The sequence below is a fragment of the Microplitis mediator genome, chromosome 6 (assembly GCF_029852145.1).
Source record: "Microplitis mediator isolate UGA2020A chromosome 6, iyMicMedi2.1, whole genome shotgun sequence".
NCBI lineage: Eukaryota > Metazoa > Arthropoda > Insecta > Hymenoptera > Braconidae > Microplitis > Microplitis mediator.
The window spans coordinates 23,174,017-23,193,726 of NC_079974.1; the positions used below are offsets into that span (position 1 = coordinate 23,174,017).

At 34.1% G+C, this 19,710-nt stretch overlaps 2 protein-coding genes across 6 annotated transcripts in view; one reads left to right on the top strand and one right to left on the bottom strand.

The window, feature by feature from the left end:
* LOC130669273 (homeotic protein distal-less) overlaps nt 1-19,551 on the bottom strand; it is a 63,274-nt gene extending 43,723 nt beyond the window's left edge. Inside the window, exons 1-2 of one of the 5 annotated variants that reach the window (XM_057472054.1) lie at nt 17,828-19,551; nt 6,126-6,367 (exon numbers count right to left, since the gene is read on the bottom strand). In XM_057472054.1, the coding sequence (XP_057328037.1) occupies nt 6,126-6,367; nt 17,828-18,308 (723 nt within the window). In that variant the 5' untranslated portion in view covers nt 18,309-19,551. The remainder of the gene's footprint in view (nt 1-6,125; nt 6,368-17,827) is intronic. The other 4 variants (XM_057472056.1, XM_057472053.1, XM_057472055.1 and 1 more) reach the window with 4 other exon arrangements.
* Nucleotides 1-19,710, top strand: part of LOC130669281 (myosin-2 essential light chain) — a 137,550-nt gene that overhangs the window by 9,322 nt on the left and 108,518 nt on the right. The window lies entirely within an intron of this gene.

Here is a 19,710-nt window from a genome sequence, read left to right on the forward strand (position 1 = left end):
AACGTTCAATTTACGTCTAATATTTCGACTCGGAGGGGTCTAAAAATTTTTCAGTCCATTTAGTAAATGAATTTATTCCGAAAGTTCGAGTAAAATTTTTTTTTTAAATAAAATAAATTGTGCGTGTCTAGTAAGTGTCAAAAAGTCAACAAGACAATCCACCCCACAAAATAAAATAATTTATTTAAAATAAAAATTCTTCTTTTGCCCGAAGGGGATGAGATCGAGTTGTTTTTTAATTTTTTTCCATAGACTCGCTCAACACGCGAATGAAGTTGAAGTAAAAAGTGGCATGTTGTTGCTTAGGGGTAAAAAAGGTGTGCGCTGTGTATGTAACCAAAGTAAAGCAAAGTAAAGTAAAGGAAAGGAAAAGGAAGGTAGTAAGGAAAAGGTTCAAGTCTGGGAGCAAAGCAAAGGGAAGCATGGACTCGTTCTAAGCCCAGGGCAAATTCACGGCGACTTGGAGGTTATTTACAGCTTCTTGGCATGTTAAAATACGTGTATATAAGTCTCAGTCGAGTTGATATGTATGAGATAGTAGGATGTATATAGTTGTAGATACAGCGATGGGTTTAATGTACAAAGGTGGTGTGTACGCCTTGAGAGCAGAGACGAGTAGAGAAGGAAGTAACGGATGATTTATATCCGCTGCTACCAGTCCTGCTCCCTACCCGCGATAATACCAATCATTATCATCACTTAATAACAGGCATTACTGCCAACATTGAAATAATGTGTGTACCCCTGCTGCTTTCTCCCTCAATCTCAAAGACTTTGCCATCGCAAGTCTTCTGACTCTTCTTCAAACCCTCTTTTTTATGAAATCACTAGATCCTTTGTCCCTATCGGCCTTTTTTTATTTATAAGAAAAAAAAATCAAAAGTCCACACCTCAGTCCCTCGTGTCACAGTCAAAAATAAATGACAAAATGCCATTTTTATTTTAATTTTTGATTTTTTTTTGAGCTATCGAAATTAGGACTTACACAGAAAAAAAGAATTTTTTGGCGCAAGAAATATTTTGTATTATGAATTGAAGACAAAAATTTTTCTTGGCTCAAGAATTTTTTTCTCGCCTAAAAAATTTTTTTCTTGGTCCGAGAAAATTTTTTCTTACCCCAAGAAAAGTTTTGTTTTCACTTTATAATACAAAAAATTTCTTGGGTCAAGTAAAAATTTTGTTAGAACAAGAAAAAATTTTTTGCGCCAAGAAATCCTTTTTTTCTGTGTAGAAATTTTTTTTGATAATAAAAGTTATTAATTAAAAATTATTTTCCAAGTCAAAGACTGACATAAAAATTAATCAAAGAGAGTGAACAAGGAGATTAAAAATAAAAAAAAAACAGTAGGACTTTAAAAGGTCCTTGGAGCAGGGTCCAGATGATCGGATGTGTTTTGCGCGAATTCTTTGAGTACGTGAGTGCAAGTGTGTAAGCTGAGGTCTGAGCTTGTTCTGATTCGTTTACTTGATTTAATGTGAGTGTCTCACGGCCAAAATCTCATTCTCAGCTTGCTTGAGAGTACTGAGTGTATATATATATATATGTATTTATACTTGATTATATAAAGATATATATGTATATTTATTAATTCGTTCAGATCGACGATCGGTAATTAGTCTTTCCGCGTGACGGTCGATTACACGTCAGAATTGGACCGTAGAATTTAAATAAATGCCGAATCGATTGCCCTCTCAATCGATACTTGCCGGAAATTCTTTACGTGCATCAAATTCTCGACAGCCACTTCATACATATTCATTATTATTGCAATCGTGGGAATTTTTTTTTTTTACGGAATAAAATGCACCCTAATAAAATTTTAATACATAATTCAATTCACATATTTTATTTTAAATCGAAAAAATTTATACGTGACCGAATTTTATTAAAACTTATTACTATTCATTATGAAAAGTGTTCTAATGTAGATATTTTTGCTGACATTGCGATTGGAAGTAGAAAAAATATTTGAAATTTTTCAAAAAAAATCTAAACTGGGCTGTAACTTTTGACCTATCGATCCTAGGCTATTTTATAATCAGACAAAAATTATAGGAAATTTAATTTTCTAAAATTTTGATATCTATAAAAAATTTGCTATACTCAATATTTTAGAAAATATATCCGTTTGAAATATTTGAAAAAATCATATTTTTCCATTTCCAAAAATTTCCAAATTCTTTGAACGGCTGTAACTTTTAAACAATTGGCCGCACGTAATTTTTTACAGAAATTAAAATTGTAGGAAATTTAATTTTCTGAAATTTCAATATTTATAAAAAATTTGCTATACTCAATATTTTAGAAAATATATCCGTTTGAAGTATTAGAAAAAAATCATATATTTTTCCATTTCCAAAAATTTCCAAATTCTTTGAACGGCTGTAACTTTTGAACGATCGATCGCACGCAATTTTTTGTGGAAACCGAAATTGTAGGAAATTAAATTTCCTACAATTTTACTAACTATAAAAAAAATCGTAGGATCAATATTTTAAAAGATACAGCCATTTGAAGTCCGAAACACCAGAAATATTTTTCCAAAACCCCAAATTTTTTGCTATCGACCCAAACTCTTAATAGAACCCACTGATTACCTCCAATGTCTCGTTATCTCCTTATTCCCAAAATATCACAAGCCAACCAAATGAATTTCTACTACAGTAATTTAATAATGAGCAAAAAATCCTAATAATAAATTCAATAGAAATAGTTGGGAACATACTGCGCCAAATAAAACTTAATTTTTTGTTTTTTGAATAAATTATTAGCCAAAGTATCACATCAACAGACACGAAGTCTCGCAATCACGTAACAGTTTGTATTTATACTCATTAATATCAGCTATAGATATATATAAATATATACAACAAACTTTTAGTCGCAAACATCAGCCGCAAAAAAGACAAAACGTTTGAATTTTTCTCCTCCATTATTATTTTTATTATCATAAGAATGTAGAGCCGAGTAAGGAAATTCCTTAAAATTGTCTTTTCTAGTATACGTTTCAAATAGTTGCACATGAGGGTCGCGTGCAATCTCGTGCGAATATTCCGTGCGCCATTTACTCGAAATATTGTATACAAAGTAGCTGAAATATACAACTTACTCCAAGACTATATAAAATATATACGTGAAGATAGACATGTAAATGCCTTGCAATTTCACTATTGTCTCATGCATAACGTCGATATGTTTCGCGATTCACTCGAATGATTCTTGATGACAAAATTTTATATAAAAGTGATATTTTCTCTACGCACGCATGATTCTCATTTCCTAGTTTATAATCCGAGAAATCGTTATCGTAAACAAATAAATTGGATTTGTGTCCATTTATAATTTTTTTCAAAATTTTGTCCACCTGCAGTCGGTAAGAAAATACGAACTCAGAGATGGAAAATTGTTAGCATGCATACTGACAAAATTAAAAATTTCCTTGAATCGAGTAGAATATATTAATTACATACTTTGATTACCGGGTGTACTTAATAATAGACAATTACGATGAAAATAATATATCAGGCGACCGATTCCACGTAATTATCACGTAATGTCTTGATGATTATTGATACCGGCGGAGAAAAATAGCGAATTTCCAGCTTCGATAATTAAAATTTCAAGTAAAAGTCGAAAAGGAGAAGAAGTTTTGCAAAAACTGAGGTATTGTTTTTTACAAAAAAGGACAATAATGAAGAAATAAAGGTAAGAAAAAACAAATAAGCCGGGGCTAAAAAAGTGCAACGGCCGCTACTGATGCCGTCCTCGAATTGATGCCCTCGGGTGTACAGCAAAAAGGGGAAACAAAAGAGGTTGCAGAAGCACGCCAACCGCATCAGCCATCAACACAAAGAACTTGTGTACAAGTCTCTTGATTCTTCTTTAGAAACACGCAATAATTCTTTAATCATAGAATATCTTTAAAAACCTCAAAAATTTACTACAGTCGGTTATTTATTTCAGGAAATAAAATAATTCGTTGTCTGAAGACTCTACTCTATTTCACCATAAAAAATTGTTCTGCGGAATCATATGGCAGCAAATGCAGGCGCCATGTTGCTTAGAAGTAGTAAGAAGCAGCTGCCTAGATGTCGCTCTCTGTTTAGTTCAGGGAAAATTGGCGGGATATTTGAAAATTCGTAATGAGAAAAATCTAATAAGAGCAGATACACGGAAAAAAATTAATCGTGAATGCAACATGATGCAGTCTTGGTAAATAAACATGATGAAATCATGTTGCATTCACATGATTTGTCACGTTTCGGCTACATGATAATCATGTTGCATTCACATGATTTGTCATGTTTCGGCTACATGATAATCATGATGCATTCACATGATTTGTCATGTTTCGGCTACATGATTTGTCATGTTTCGGCTACATGATTTGTCATGTTTCGGCTACATGATTTGTCATGTTTCGGCTACATGATAATCATGTTGCGGTAACATGAGAAAAATCATGTTGCATTCACATGATTTGTCATGTTTCGGCCACATGATAATCATGTTACATTCACATGATTTGTCATGTTTCAGCTACATGATAATCATGTTGCGGTAACATGAGAAAAATCATGTTGCATTCACATGATTTGTCATGTTTCGGCTACATGATAATCATGTTGCATTCACATGATTTGTCATGTTTCGGCTACATGATAATCATGTTGCGGTAACATGAGAAAAATCATGTTGCATTCACATGATTTGTCATGTTTCGGCTACATGATAATCATGTTGCATTCACATGATTTGTCATGTTTCGGCTACATGATAATCATGTTGCGGTAACATGAGAAAAATCATGTTGCATTCACATGATTTGTCATGTTTCGGCCACATGATAATCATGTTACATTCACATGATTTGTCATGTTTCAGCTACATGATAATCATGTTGCATTCACATGATTTGTCATGTTTCGGCTACATGATTTGTCATGTTTCGGCTACATGATAATCATGTTGCGGTAACATGAGAAAAATCATGTTGCATTCACATGATTTGTCATGTTTCGGCTACATGATTTGTCATGTTTCGGCTACATGATAATCATGTTGCGGTAACATGAGAAAAATCATGTTGCATTCACATGATTTGTCATGTTTCGGCTACATGATAATCATGTTGCATTCACATGATTTGTCATGTGAATGCAACATGATTTTCTCATGTTACCGCAACATGACTATCATGTAACCGAAACATGACAAATCATGCGAATGCAACATGATTTCATCATGTTTATTTACCAAGACTGCATCATGTTGCATTCACGATTAATTTTTTTCCATATAGGAGATAAAAGATAACACACAAGTGTTATGGGGATTCTAGTGATTGCTGCTCAATAACATTACCGGGGTTAGGAATTGAACGACCGACTGGGGAGCCAACTCGATGTCCAGGGGAACTAATGAAATTATCCGGTCTGCCCTTCGCATATAGGCCCTGGCTTACGGTTATCAATCCCTTAGCATATCCAATTGACCGGTATATAAATATATACATGTATACGTTATGGTAGTTAAATTAAATTAAATTTGAGTAGACAGGTTTAGCTTTGCGAATAATCAATAGTATTTTATATAATTATTTTGTGTGGAGATTTTGTCAGGAATTTATGTGAAAGTAAAATGGGAGCGTGAAAGACAAGCTGCCAGACGGCTTCAGATGACCGGGAAAATTTATAGCTCGCTCGTTAGTGGCTTGAACTAACACCGGACACTCTTGGCAACTCTATCCTCGATGTCCAGGGCGTGCCGGATCGGTGATTTAGCGGAGTCATTTGTCCCGATAACGCTGACAGATGCTGCCGTTTGTAGGATCATATTCCAAGTATACCGCGAAAAATAAACTCTCTCGACTATAACTCTCTCTTTGCTCAGAACTATCGAGGATAGTTTGAAACAGGAGACTGCTCTCAAAGTTTCATTTTCACTGTTTTCACTAAATATTTTATTTGCAAGAGAGAACTTTTTCCGAGAGAATTGGGAACTATTTGGGGAACTAGCGAACGGACCGAGCTAATAATTGATGTTTGGAGACCAAACTAGGGCTTGGTCTGCGCAGACGATTTAATGATTGGTAATAAATTAGGTAGAAGCACACAAGACTCACCTGTGTCTGCGTCAACCCCAAACTGGCGGCTAATTCGGCTCGCTCAGGTAACGCGAGGTACTGCGTCCTCTGGAACCGCCTGTTCAGCTGCTGGAGCTGCAGGCTGCTGTAAATGGTCCTCGGCTTTCGCATTTTCTTGCCCTTGCCATTTCTGAGGGATCCGCCGCCACCTCCGCCCAGTTCGTCTACTAGGCTGCCGCCCTTGTCACCCAATGGCGAGAGGTCTGTGAACATACACCACCCTGATATCAACCTTCAGAATCCTGGTCCATTTAGGCGTAAAAATTAACATAAAAAAACTAAAAATTTAATCGCCAAATAAACGTAATGAAAATAAAACATAAAATAATAATTAAATTAAATTAATGAAAAATTATGAATGATCTTGAAGTTAGCAGACAATTAGTAATTTTCAGATTTTTTTTTCAGCAAATCAAGTCCAAAAAAACGAAAACTAAAAAAATGCATGTGTAGAAAATTCAAAAAACCACAGGTGCAATTTTTTAAAATATTTTTTTTTTCAGAATTTATGGTTTAAAAAAAAATCAAAAAATTATTAGACGTCGGCTAACTTCAGTATGATAAATTATGATCCTGAAGTCAGCAGATAATTAAAAATTTTAGGATTTTATTTTGAATATTCAAATTTGAAGATGAAAAAAAAATTGAAAAAATGCACATGTAGAAAATTGAAAACTCTCTAAACATGAATAAATGAAACAAGTGAATATTCACTAATTTTGAGTGCCAACCGAACCACTTTTTGAAATTAGTGGTTCGGTTTGCACTTGGAATCAATGAATATCCACTTATTTTCACTAATTCATGTTTAGAAGGAAGACTATAAGTGCAATTTTAAAAAATTTTTTTTTTTTGTATAATTTATCGTCTTTTTAAAAATCAAAAAATTATTTGACGTCGGTTAACTTCAGTATCATGAAAAATTCAAATTAAAAATAACAAATTAAAAATATAAATAAAAAAAATTATTAAAGTCTTAATTTGAGATTTACTTTGCCGGAATTCTAATAATTTTTTTAATAATCAAAATAATGGAACCTGGGGCAAAATGGGACTTTATAATATCCCGGGTAAAAAAATATTTTGACTCAGGATCCGTAACCATCTGAGTTAAATTGGACACGGGCATTTAAAAAAAAAATTTACTCCAGTACTGGAAGTGGTCAACTTCCCCCATTTTTTCAAATCAAATTTTTATAATTTTCAAATTTATCAATAATTTGTTTTTTTTTTAATTAAAATTTTAAAGTCAATTATTGAATAAAAAAATTGAAAAATTAATTAATAAAAAAATGCATCGCGAGGGCGTGTGAATGAAGACAAAGAGAATAGTAAGAATCAATATATATATAGATATATATGAATGAATGAATAAAAATAATATAAGAATAGTTGATGATGGGAGCGGTGTATTTAAAATTCTTATAAGCAAAAGAAGAATAAAACTCTTGAGTTACTCGTATATGCACATCATATATTGATGAGAGCATGTGATACCCGTCAATAATTTATACGTTTCATATTTAATAATCCTTTTCTTAATACATCATATGCACACATATTACCATCATAATTTTTTTTTTTTCTATATTATATTATTTTATCTTTGCTACTCATTATCATTAGTCATTACCGAGGCTCACACTTTGAAACATTATGCAGCTATTCATCGGTGCATGTGTACGTACATGAAGCACATGGGGTACAGGCTATTGTGCTACACCTCAGATAGTTCTCCTTAGCCTAGAGCTCTCCTGACTGCTCTCAACTAAACTCACGTGGGTTTTGTCCGTACGATTTAATAACCCGCCGTTAATTAATGATCACTCATCACGAAATTAGTACAGTTAATTACCTCGACGTATAATCTTATATTAAAAAATATAATAATGTATACACCAAACTGTTTTCACAATGCGCACGCTAGAAAAAGTTTAAATATGTATGTCAGATGTCACACTTGTTATTTGATAATAATAATTATAAATAGGGGAAGGGGGGGGGGGCAAAACGGGATAGGCAGGCAAAATGGGATACCCTCAAAATTTCGTCAAAATTTTTTTTTCTCGAAAAACTTTCGAAAATGGTCCAAAATGACATCTAGTATCATTTTACACTATTAAAAGCTAAAAAAAAACATTTTTATATTTTTTGCGAAAAGTATAATATTGGCGCCAATTTCAAATTTTGAAAAGAAATAACAAGGAAAAACTTCTTTAAAAATTACACTGTAAAAAATCCGGAGTGAATTTGGAGTGAAATTAAATCCGAATTCACTCCGCATTCACTCCGCCACTCGGAGTTCCGGAGTTTTAAAAAAATCACTCTGCATGCGGAGTGAATTGGGAGTTTTTTTTTAGCGGAGTGATCTCGGAGTGACGCGGATTTGATTTCACTCCAAATTCACTCCGGTCCGGAGTTTTAATACTTAAATAAATTTATATTAAACTGCTAAACAATGTGTGTGTGTGTGTGTGTGTGTGTGTGTGTGTGTGTGTGTGTGTGTGTGTGTGTGCATGTGTGCAAATGTGTGTGTGTGCAAATGTGTGTGTGTGTGCAAATGTGTGCGTGTGCGAGTGCGTGCGTGTGTACAAGTGTGTGCGTTTGTGAAAATGTGGGCGTGTGTGTGCAAATGTGTGCGTGCGTGTGTGTGCGAGTGCGCGTGTGTGTCTAAATATGTGTGTGCGTATGTGTGTGCGTATCAGCTGATCAATTATGTAATACACGAGTTTTTACTTCGATTTTATTGAGTGGAGTTATTTTTTTTAATAAACTTATAAAACTCCGCTCCGGAGTGAATTTCACTTCGGAAGGATTAAATTAATAAAAAATTATCTACTCCGCGAAAACTCCCCTGCGGAGTGACTTTCACTCCGAGGGGAGTAAATAATTAAAAATTCATTCACTCCGCGAATTTTTTACAGTGTACATCAATTTAAAAAGACATTATTACATCAATTTTATTCACTTGAAAAAAAAAAAAAAAATTTACTTTTTTTTGGGGTATCCCATTTTGCCCGCAGAAAATAATAATTTTTTTTCTGATGGCAGTCTAAAATTCGTTATATTTATTTCAAATAGAATTAAAATGAAGCCTATTTACGATATTTATGTCCCTAAAAACTAAATTTTTCGTTAAGTATCCCGTTTTGCCCCCCCCCTTCCCCTGCATTTTTTTTTAGTTTACGGATTTCCGAAGTTGATTGTTTTAATGTTCGCTCGCACCTTCTCAGCATAATTTTTTTTCTTTTTTTTGAGGATTATAAAGAATTATTAAGGGAATTTAATCCTTGTAAAAACAAGCATTTAATACCTCCATCAAATAAGAGCCTCTGAACACCAGCCCGGGTTCTAGTCTTAGTTCTAAGCATTGTCTTGAGTTGTGGGTAAATTTGCGTAGCAGGTTAACCGGCTGGTGACTGGGACAATTTTTCCCACTGCCTGTCCCTACTAATTGGATCTACGGCTTAGTCTGCACTAAAAGTCGGGTAAAATCCATTTTACGACCGCCGAATTTCGGTTGACCTCGGCGGTGATCAGTCAGTTTTTTGTCCGAAAAATTTGACTAATTGATTTATACTTTTGGCCCTTTGTGATTTTCGGGAAAAATTGAAAAAGTTTGAGTCGTGATCGCATAATAAGAAGCATGGAACGGAAGGATTTTTTATAATAACGAGAAGGTGCACCGAGAGATTATATCTAGTGTCTTAACGCGCGTCCGCGATGTTTGCCCGGCGCCGAGTTTAACCGCTCGTGTACACCAGGTTGGATCACGCGATCGCTACCCGATCTTCCTTAACTTGCACAGCAACCATCTCACAAGAAGTTTCTTCTCCACGGCTTGCCGCCGATATCTTTCTTATCCCCTTGATCTCTATATCTGCACACCACTCGCACATATATTCGTAATATTTTATGAAGAATTCAATTCTATCGGAAGCATATTTACCTTGAATTCCATAAAAACAATATTTTTTATCAAAATTATCCCACAGTAAGTGAATTTTTGAGTAATTTTTTGAAAATACACTGAAAATTGGCACTTGCTTATATTTTTGATCTGAATATTTGGGAGGGAGGGGCAAAAGGGGGTACTTAAGGAAATACCATTCGAGGACTCAAATACGCTAAATCTTTTTTTTTTAATGATATTCAAAGTAAATAGAAGAAATTTTCAGTTACCGTTGAAAAAAAAAATTTTTCACTTCTGCGGGCAAATTGGGGTACCCCCTAAAAAAGGTAACAAAAAAAAAATTTCTGGATTTTAAACGAATTTGATTAAGTTTGATTTTTTTGTAAGTAATTTACATGAAGAAAAATTATATTTTACATGTCTATTGGATACAAAAGAAGAAAAAAAATTTTTAATAGTTTTTATCATAACACAAACGTCATTAATGTTTTTCAACTGACAATTGATTTTTGAAAAAGTTTACCAAAAAAAATTATGATTCTAAAGTTAGCCGATGTCTAATAATTTTTTGATTTTTTTTAAACGATAAATTGTTAAAAAAAAATATTTAAAAAAATTGCACTTATAGTTTTTTCAATTTTCTACATGTGCATTTTTTTATTTTTTATTTTTTTGTAATTGATTTGTTGAAAAAAAAATCCGGAAATTGTTAATTGTCTGCCAACTTCAGTATCATAAAAAAATTCAAAGTAACGCTTAATTATATTTACAGAAGTGATTTTGGAATGTTTAAAAACCATTTAAAATAGAAAATTTTTTTTTATCAAATTTTGGGGGTACCCCGTTTTGCCTACCCTATCCCCTTTTGCCCCCCCTTCCCCTAATTTTCAATAATTGACTTTTTAAAAATTTTGAAACGATATAGGGCATGCGCGCGAAAAATTTGATCTGTTTTTGGTCTGCTCTATTTGAAAATTTTTTCATTACAAAACAAAAAGAAATTTTCAGTCATAAATATGAGAAATAACAACCGGTCTAAATCTTATACTTGTGATATTCATATTTTATATTTCCTGTGAAAAATCTGCTTTTTCTGTCGAAAAAACTGAAAACGGACTGAAAAATTTGAACTTTCAAAGCGTGAGTTAATTTAATGTCCGTTTTTAACGCAAGTTAAAAATTTATTTACTTTGCCTGTTTACTTTTATAATAAAAAAATATATATAAATATATTCACCGTAAAATAAATCTCGAGATAAGTTTTATAAGGGGAGATTATCATTTTTGTATAAATACTCAACTATAATAGACGATATATTTTCACGCAATCTCATATATATATTAATTATTATCCTTTTCATCACTATGCATATATAATATTTTTTTATTCAAACTTAACCGCTTATATTTATAAAGACATTAATTTTTCTAGATTACTTGGACGCAGGTATTAATCGCCCTGAATATTTTCGAGGGAGAGAAGGGCATGGGTACTAAATATTAATATTTAACATAAAATATATATAATTAAAGTTAATTTTAACGGTTGAAAAGTTAATTGTCGATGGGTCATGGGTAGTCGGTACATATAGAAGTAGCAAATGGCGCGTGCACATCACTAAAAAAGGAGGCAGTAGCGCAGCAAACAATAGCGTGCCCGGTGGCAATTAACCGAATCGCGATTGCGATGCGATATTTATTATTTAATTAATCAAACGACGCCGCGAGTGTATCGGCCCGTAAGCACCCCGTGAATCTGTTATTGTTCTGTTGAATCAGGAGCTGGTATGCCGAGCAGTGACACCCCCTCTAACAATGCGATATATTTATTTGCGTATTGTTACCGTCGATGTTAAATGCTCGTTAGTCATTCGAGTCATCACTAATTCGCGTTATTATTTTATTTCCATTTACTACTTTTGTCTCTACAGAGGGTAAAAATATTTGCCCGAAATCGTACAATTTTATTCACAGGGGTTTAAATTTGGCTGAAATCACGTCGGTCATAAAGTTTTATTGGGAAAAACCGAAAACTGATCGAAAACGCGGTGAAATTTTATTTTTCTTCATGAAAAAAACAAAAATTGGCTGATTTTCGGCCATAGTATTTTTGGTTTTATTTAAAATTTTTAGTTTTCGGGCATTTTGAAGCCTAGTTATCGGCCAATAGTTTGCTTACAATTAACCGCGCGAACTTCAAATTTAAAAATTCACTGAACATTAAATTTTTCTTTGTTTTATCAAAAACACGGCGAAATTTTATTTTTCTTCATGAAAAAACCGAAAATTGACTGATTTTCGGCCATAGTATTTTTGGTTTTATTTAAAATTTTCAAGTTTTCGGGCATTTTGAAGCCTAGTTAACGGCCAATAGTTTGCTTACAATTAATCGCGCGAACTTCAAATTTAAAAATTCACCGAACATTAAACTTTTCTTTGTTTTATCAAAAACACGGCGAAATTTTATTTTTTTTCATGAAAAAGCCGAAAATTGGCTGATTTTCGGCCATAGTATTTTTGGTTTTATTTAAAATTTTCAAGTTTTCGGGCATTTTGAAGCCTAGTTAACGGCCAATAGTTTGCTTACAATTAATCGCGCGAACTTCAAATTTAAAAATTCACCGAACATTAAACTTTTCTTTGTTTTATCAAAAACACGGCGAAATTTTATTTTTTTTCATGAAAAAGCCGAAAATTGGCTGATTTTCGGCCATAGTATTTTCGGTTTTATTCAAAATTTTTTAGTTTTCGAGCATTTTGAAGCCTAGTTAACGGCCAATAGTTTGCTTACAATTCGCGCGAACTTCAAATTTAAAAATTCACTGAACATAAAATTTTTCTTTGTTTTACATCCGAATTAAATTAAAATTTAAATTCAACCCTTGAGTCTTTTGTAAAAAATTTATTTCTCAGAAAGAGTTAAAAATTAATCAATTCTGAAATTAAAAGTTGACGAAACAAGTCCAAGTTTAAGTTTAAAAAAAGTTTTAATACATTTCCAATGATTGCTTAAATAATCCGTCATTAGGTTTCGCTTTAACTGAAACTTTGAACGATAGGGTTGGCAAGAATATTTAATATAAAAAAAGTTATCGGAAAATGATAACTGTCATTAGAGTTATCAAACAAGATAAAAAACCCTTTAGTTAATAAATATTAAATGAAAACACGGTATTATTTTAGTGTTCAATTGCTTTCAATTGACCGGTTAAGTCTCGTAAGAAAAGTTTGTATGAAAATATAAAGTAGCAATCATCCTTAAAGGGTTGGAAAAATGATAGAAAAACCGTTCAAAGCGAGTATATTTATTACCGATTATAAGTTTATGCACAAGGGTGAGTTCTTGAATTTTTTCAACCCCACCGACGATCATCGGGGTAACCAGCGATAATCAGGGTCGCGGTTCGCGACTCATCGATGCCCATCGGACTCTATACGGACTTTGACGGACTTATATCCATATTGTATGAAAAAATTGACAGCGCTCCTTACTTAGGTCCCTCGGACTCGGGTTCGAGCCGCCCCATGGTATTGAAAAAAAAACTGAGCAAACTTGAACTTGAACCCTTTTTTCCTTTAGAACCGGGTGTATTTTTTCCCCTACGAGCTTTGCCGTTATAATTTTAAGTACTGGCTGTAACTGCTATAAAGGATTACTGGCAAGCGTCACTGACATTTAACGCGTGCATAATATAATAAGATGATCGTTAAATTGATGATGTGAATTTTATAGTACTTTGATGTGTATTGTACATTGTACGTATGTTGTACGCTACTGCACTTTAAATGAAGGCTGGTAATGATAATAATGATCATAATGGTAATGATAATGATGATGATGATGATGTTCACGGACGAATTTATATTGTTACGAGAAGACAATGACTGCATTGCCACCTGACTCTCAATATTGTGCTTTTTTTTCAATGATAGATAAATTTTTACAACATTTTTGTAGATTTTCTTTAGTCAGCAGTCAGTCTACTGATGGTTTTTTACTGTAATCGTTTTTTAGTTTCAAGATTTTTAGGATAAGAAAAAATTTTTGTAGAAGACTTGTAAGAATGTGCGGACTCGACGCGAAGTACAGACCGGGTGATTTTTTATTCATTTAATCTCCTTGGGATAAAATACGAGTAGAAGTATTATAGATATTTATAGTTGTGAATAAAAAAAAATTTATTAAACGTCAGTTCATTGAAACTATGAATTAACTCCTGATTTTTTAGAGAAGTTAAAGTTCATTTCAAAATTATGCACGGTAACAAATAACTAGGTGGTGCAACATGAACAAGTCTAGGTGAGTCACCATGAAAAAATCATGTTGAAACAACATGAATTTTCATATTGTAACATTACATGATTTTTCATGTCACTGCAACATGATATCATGTTAAGCCAACATGAAAAATCATGTTAAACTAACATAAATTGTTATAGTGTAGTAACATTACATGATTTTTCATGTCACTGCAACATAAAATCATGCTGGGCCAACATGATTTTTCATGTTGCGGTAACATGCAAAATCATGTTGAAACAACATAAATTTTCATGTTGTAGTAACATTACATGATTTTTCATGTCACTGCAACATGAAATAATGTTAGGCCAACATGATTTTTCATGTTGTGATAACATGACATTTCTGTTGCAGCGACATGAAAAATCATGTTGAACCAACAAAAAATTTTATGTTGTAGTAACATTGCATGTTTTTTTCATGTCTCTGCAACATGAATCTAATGTTACATCATGAAAAATCATGTTGTTCCAACATGATTTTTTATGTTGCACCTAGTTATTTTTTTCCACGTGGTGATAATTTAAAAAATGTCATATATATTTCACTCCCTATTATATTTTTTTGAATGATGACCAAATATATTTATTTTTATAAATTAGCACTATGATTTTTTTTTTTACGCCGAAAATAATCCAAGTGCATTAAAAAACAAAATTATGCAAACAATAAAAAAATGTGATGTCATATATTATATTAAGTTACTGTAAGCAATAAAAACAATAATTGAAAATATAATTAGCACTGAAGTAGAGTAATTAAAACTTATAACATAACAATTAGAAAAATAAGTATTTAAAAAAAAATATTGTTTCGTAACGTTTGATAAGTTATAACTGTAATTACAGATAATATATTAAATGTATGTACTGTTTTGTTTACCGAGCATTAAAAAATATCTGGCAATCCAGTTTAGCCGAGTTCAATAAATGGCGTTAATTAATGAGTCAAATTAAAGTGACAGTAAAAAACAAATAATATTAAATTCAAAGTTTGTGTTTGTTTTTGAAGGACTCTAGTGGCAACGTCGGTATCAAGTCGTATATCTTCCTGGCATTTCTCTTGTGCGTTAATCTACCCGGGAGCAGCGAACAAAATCGGGCGTCGACCGGCGGCCGCACTACCTGCTACAGATTCTTACAATTTTATTTTTTATTCCAGTCCACCTTTCTTTATTATTTCTCTATCCACATTCTATTCTTCGTGTTCTCTTCAAAGACTATACACTGAACACAAAAAAAAAATCAAATAAAAAAAAAACTTGAAAAGAATGAGAACGAGGACGAGAAAAAGAAATATTTTAGGCAACTTTTATAATGTTCTGCTACTATTTTAACACTATAGACATTTTTCCGGTTCGTTTGAATTTTTCATTAAAAAAAACTCAATATGTCTGAATATATTTTTTTAAAAGCCCGTTTTTTAACAATACCGTCGAACATAACTCGCAACATCATCAAACAGTTGGTCTGTCATCGGAAAACGATCGGGCGAAACGACAACCGGGCAGACAAACTGGCGCCCAATAAGCGCTTCGGACTCCCCGCGACGTCTGGTGAAAAATACGAACCCTTGTTTTTAACACAGGATGAACCCCTTGGCTATCAAGTTTAAGACCGCGACACAGGTAAATAATAAGCAGCAGAATATGGTATTTTTACTCGGTATTATATTTAATCGCGGTATCGAGACTGAAAGGTCGGTTGACTGGACAACAGACTGCTCTATTCAGATATCGATTCCGGTGGCTATGCCTGTTCAATATAAATACATATATTGTATATATGGATACTTATAGAGTCAGCAGGCAGCCCCTAGCTATGATATATCTTGGCAACTACTTTATTTCCAAGCCAACTCAAACTCGGAGTTATAAACTCATGTTGTGCAGAACCACAATATTTGAGTTATCAAATCCATCAGGACTAAAGTAATAGAGAGAAATTGATGATTTTAAGTTGTTAATTGGAGTTTGTTGGATTACTGATTGCTAGCTAGGCGCTAACTTACTCTCTAAAACTAAATAAGTGAAAATTTCACTAATTGAAATAGTGATCTTAAAATTCACTAAAAAATTAGTGATTTTGAATTAGATTCACTAATTCATTAGTGATTCCCCGGATTCTACAATGATTACTAGTGGCGCCTCGCTTAAGGACTTTTTATTCTATCGTTGAATTATCAAATTCAGGGCAAAATTAATTACGATAATTTTTAAATACAACTGAACAGTATTAATTCAAGTAAGTTAATTAAATAAAACCTAATTTAGTTGTTAAATAATACATCTTGTTATTTTTTAATAGCTTTATATTTTTACTCCAACTTTTTTTACCGAACCTTAATCAAAGCCATCATTGACAATAGATTCAGGTTATGAGTTATAATTATGATATAAATATTTACCATATAAAAGTAATTTTAATTGTTAATTTAGTCGATCAAGTTGCTAACAAAAATTTTATAATCAATTACAAATAATAATCATAATAATAATAATATTTTGATACACTATTATTAGCAACGATACAATATTTTTCCAAATAAATCCTCGTCAACAAATGAATTAGTACATTTTTGACTAATTCAATCAGTGAAATTTTCACTAATTCTATATGTTTTTTTTTTTTACTAATTCAAAAAGTGAATAGTCACTAATTCATAGTCGTATACTTTGGACAATTTAGATTAGTGAATATTCACAAGTAATTAGTGGTTTTTCACTAATTTAGTTTTAGAGAGTAGGGCTTCACTCAAGATCGAGATTGTATTGGTCTTGTCTTGACCTCGTCTCGATTTGTCAAGACAAGACCAAGACGATATTATAGATCACAATTCAAAACCAAGACCAATATCATTAAAAACATCTCGCTAAGTCTTGACAAGACATAAAAAAATAAGTATAAGTATATGAGATTTACTCGTAATAAGACTCCATGCTTTCAGAAAGATTATTAATTAATTATAATAATGTTTATTGGGTTAAAAAGTTAAAACATTTTAGAAGTACTTGAAGCGATCAAGTATATTTATATAAGATTTAAAAAATAATAAATTTTTCCTTTATTGAAAAAAAAATTCTCAACTGTGTGTTGTATTATGACTGATATTAAGAAAATTTCAGGTTATTCAAGACCAAGACGAGATCTTGACGAGACAATACAAGACAATATTATTAATAACTTATTTTTCGAAATCGATGCAAGACTTACATTTTCAAGTCAAGATCGACGAGATCAAAGCTTTCGAGATCAAGACAAGACTTTCCCAATCTTGTCTTGTCTCGGCTCGAGTCAAGCCCTACGCTAACTGGAATTCGAGCCCGAAACCTATAAATTGAGGCGTGAGTTTGGACTTTAGCGGGAAATTCAGACTAAGGAGCGGAAGTCTTTATTTTTCCGACGGGTTGTTCTTAAGTAAGAGTAACTCAAAACTACTAGTAATAAAAATTGATTGAATACGTACAGTTTGGGTACTCACCGTCCTTGGGCGGTGAGGGACATTGTGGTGCGTAAGAACTCAAGTGATATCCATAGGCATTGTGCTGATGCATTGGAGCAAAAGGATAACCAGCTAACGCAGATCTGGGACTGGGAAAACCCGCGTCGGAGTGCTGCTGATTCCCACTACCGGGGCCCGAACTCTGGTGGCCCAGTGAGCCGACTTGGTGTGAGAACTGGTGGCCTGAAGAGACATTGTGCCCACCGGGGTAGCCACCCCTGAGGCTCGCGGGGTTGTATAAATTGTTGTGCTGGAGCTCGATGAACGCACTCTTGCCGGACTGTGATACCGGAGTGCTTGAGGCACTGTCACCACCGTTACCAGGTGGTCCAGGGGTCACGGAGCCCAAGCCGCCGTGGTGGAGATGCTGGTCCATGTCGGAGTTGCCTCCAGCACCGGCGGATCCTCCACCAGCGCCAGCACCCGACGTGGGTCCGCCCGACATACTGTTCGGGGTCGGGGTGCTCGACGGACAGGGGTCGCCCGCCCCGAATGGGCTCCCCAGGTCCGTAAAGTTGAGCGTCGTCGTGCTGCCCGGACGATCCACCTTAATAGCAACGTCGAGGCCGTACGCGGCTCCAGCCGACGTCGCGGCGACTCGAAAGCCGCACGGAGCCCGAATCTTGGAGCTTGCCGATGCTTTCGCGTCGGCTCAACTCGGGGATAATTTACCAAACTATTTATTTTTGCTGATCAATCCTGACCAGATTATGACATTACGACACTAGTGCCCTTGTTGTGATCTCGAGCACTTTATAATACTATCTAGTAAAAATAATACGCTTTCGTTTCGTGTTGCTGATGCTTTATTCCTGGATAGCCAACCACTTGACGTTAATGTCACTAGACACTCGCGACACCATCCGCACAAATGAATATTTAAATGTGCCAACACGTCCACTACACACCTGAGTTATCTTTAAATATAACTCACCGATCCTATTAATCGGACACTCGGTACACTAGCGTCAGCTTGTCATGCTACCAGACACTAAATAATAAATAATCTTCATGTTAATTATAAAAAAAATATTTATTGTTGAAATCCGTATGCTGATAAAATGAACGCTAATAAAACACTATTTCAAAAACACTTGATGTAAAAAAACACTGATGAGCTAACAAGCTCCAAAAAATTAATAAAATCCGTGATGAACAACGGCACAGATGTTATAAATAACTATCATTAAGACTCGAATCATTAGCGATAATTGCCCGTCGGCTAACCACCAAGTTTGATGACTTATTTCGAAAACAATCCTCATTCAATTTAATCTATTGCTTCTATTATTATCAGCTAGTTGCTGATAACTCAGACATCATACGATCCAATAAATCCAGTTCAAACTTTTTCCTATCACTAGTCTTGTTAAACCACCATAAATCACCAACACTCTTGCACTGTCGTTTGACAAGGGTTCCGTGATCCGCGTTTTGGTTAAATACCAAACTGTAAGCACCCAGCAAGACTTTTGCTGCTGATGGATCGGTACCAAGGGACAATAATGAGAACAAGTTTAACCAACAATAAGAACAAGACGGAAGGAAAACTATAAACGGCGTGTTCGCGGTTTCGGTTGAGCACGTCGTAACGTTTAGAGGGAAGGCCTGGACACGGAACCACACACGCGCGTCTAGACCAGTAACTGCAGTGCACACCGCGCGGCGCGGACCGGTATAATGATACATAATGAAGCTCGAGCCTCTCCCAGAGTCAGCTTCGCTGGTTCCCCGGTTCTCCGTGCGGTGGCGGTGCGCGCAAACTCCTCCCACAGGCAAACAGTCCGTCCCGCGGATTGGTCACCCCCACCACGGGGACAGTGACGTCTTGTCAGGTGATTCGCCGC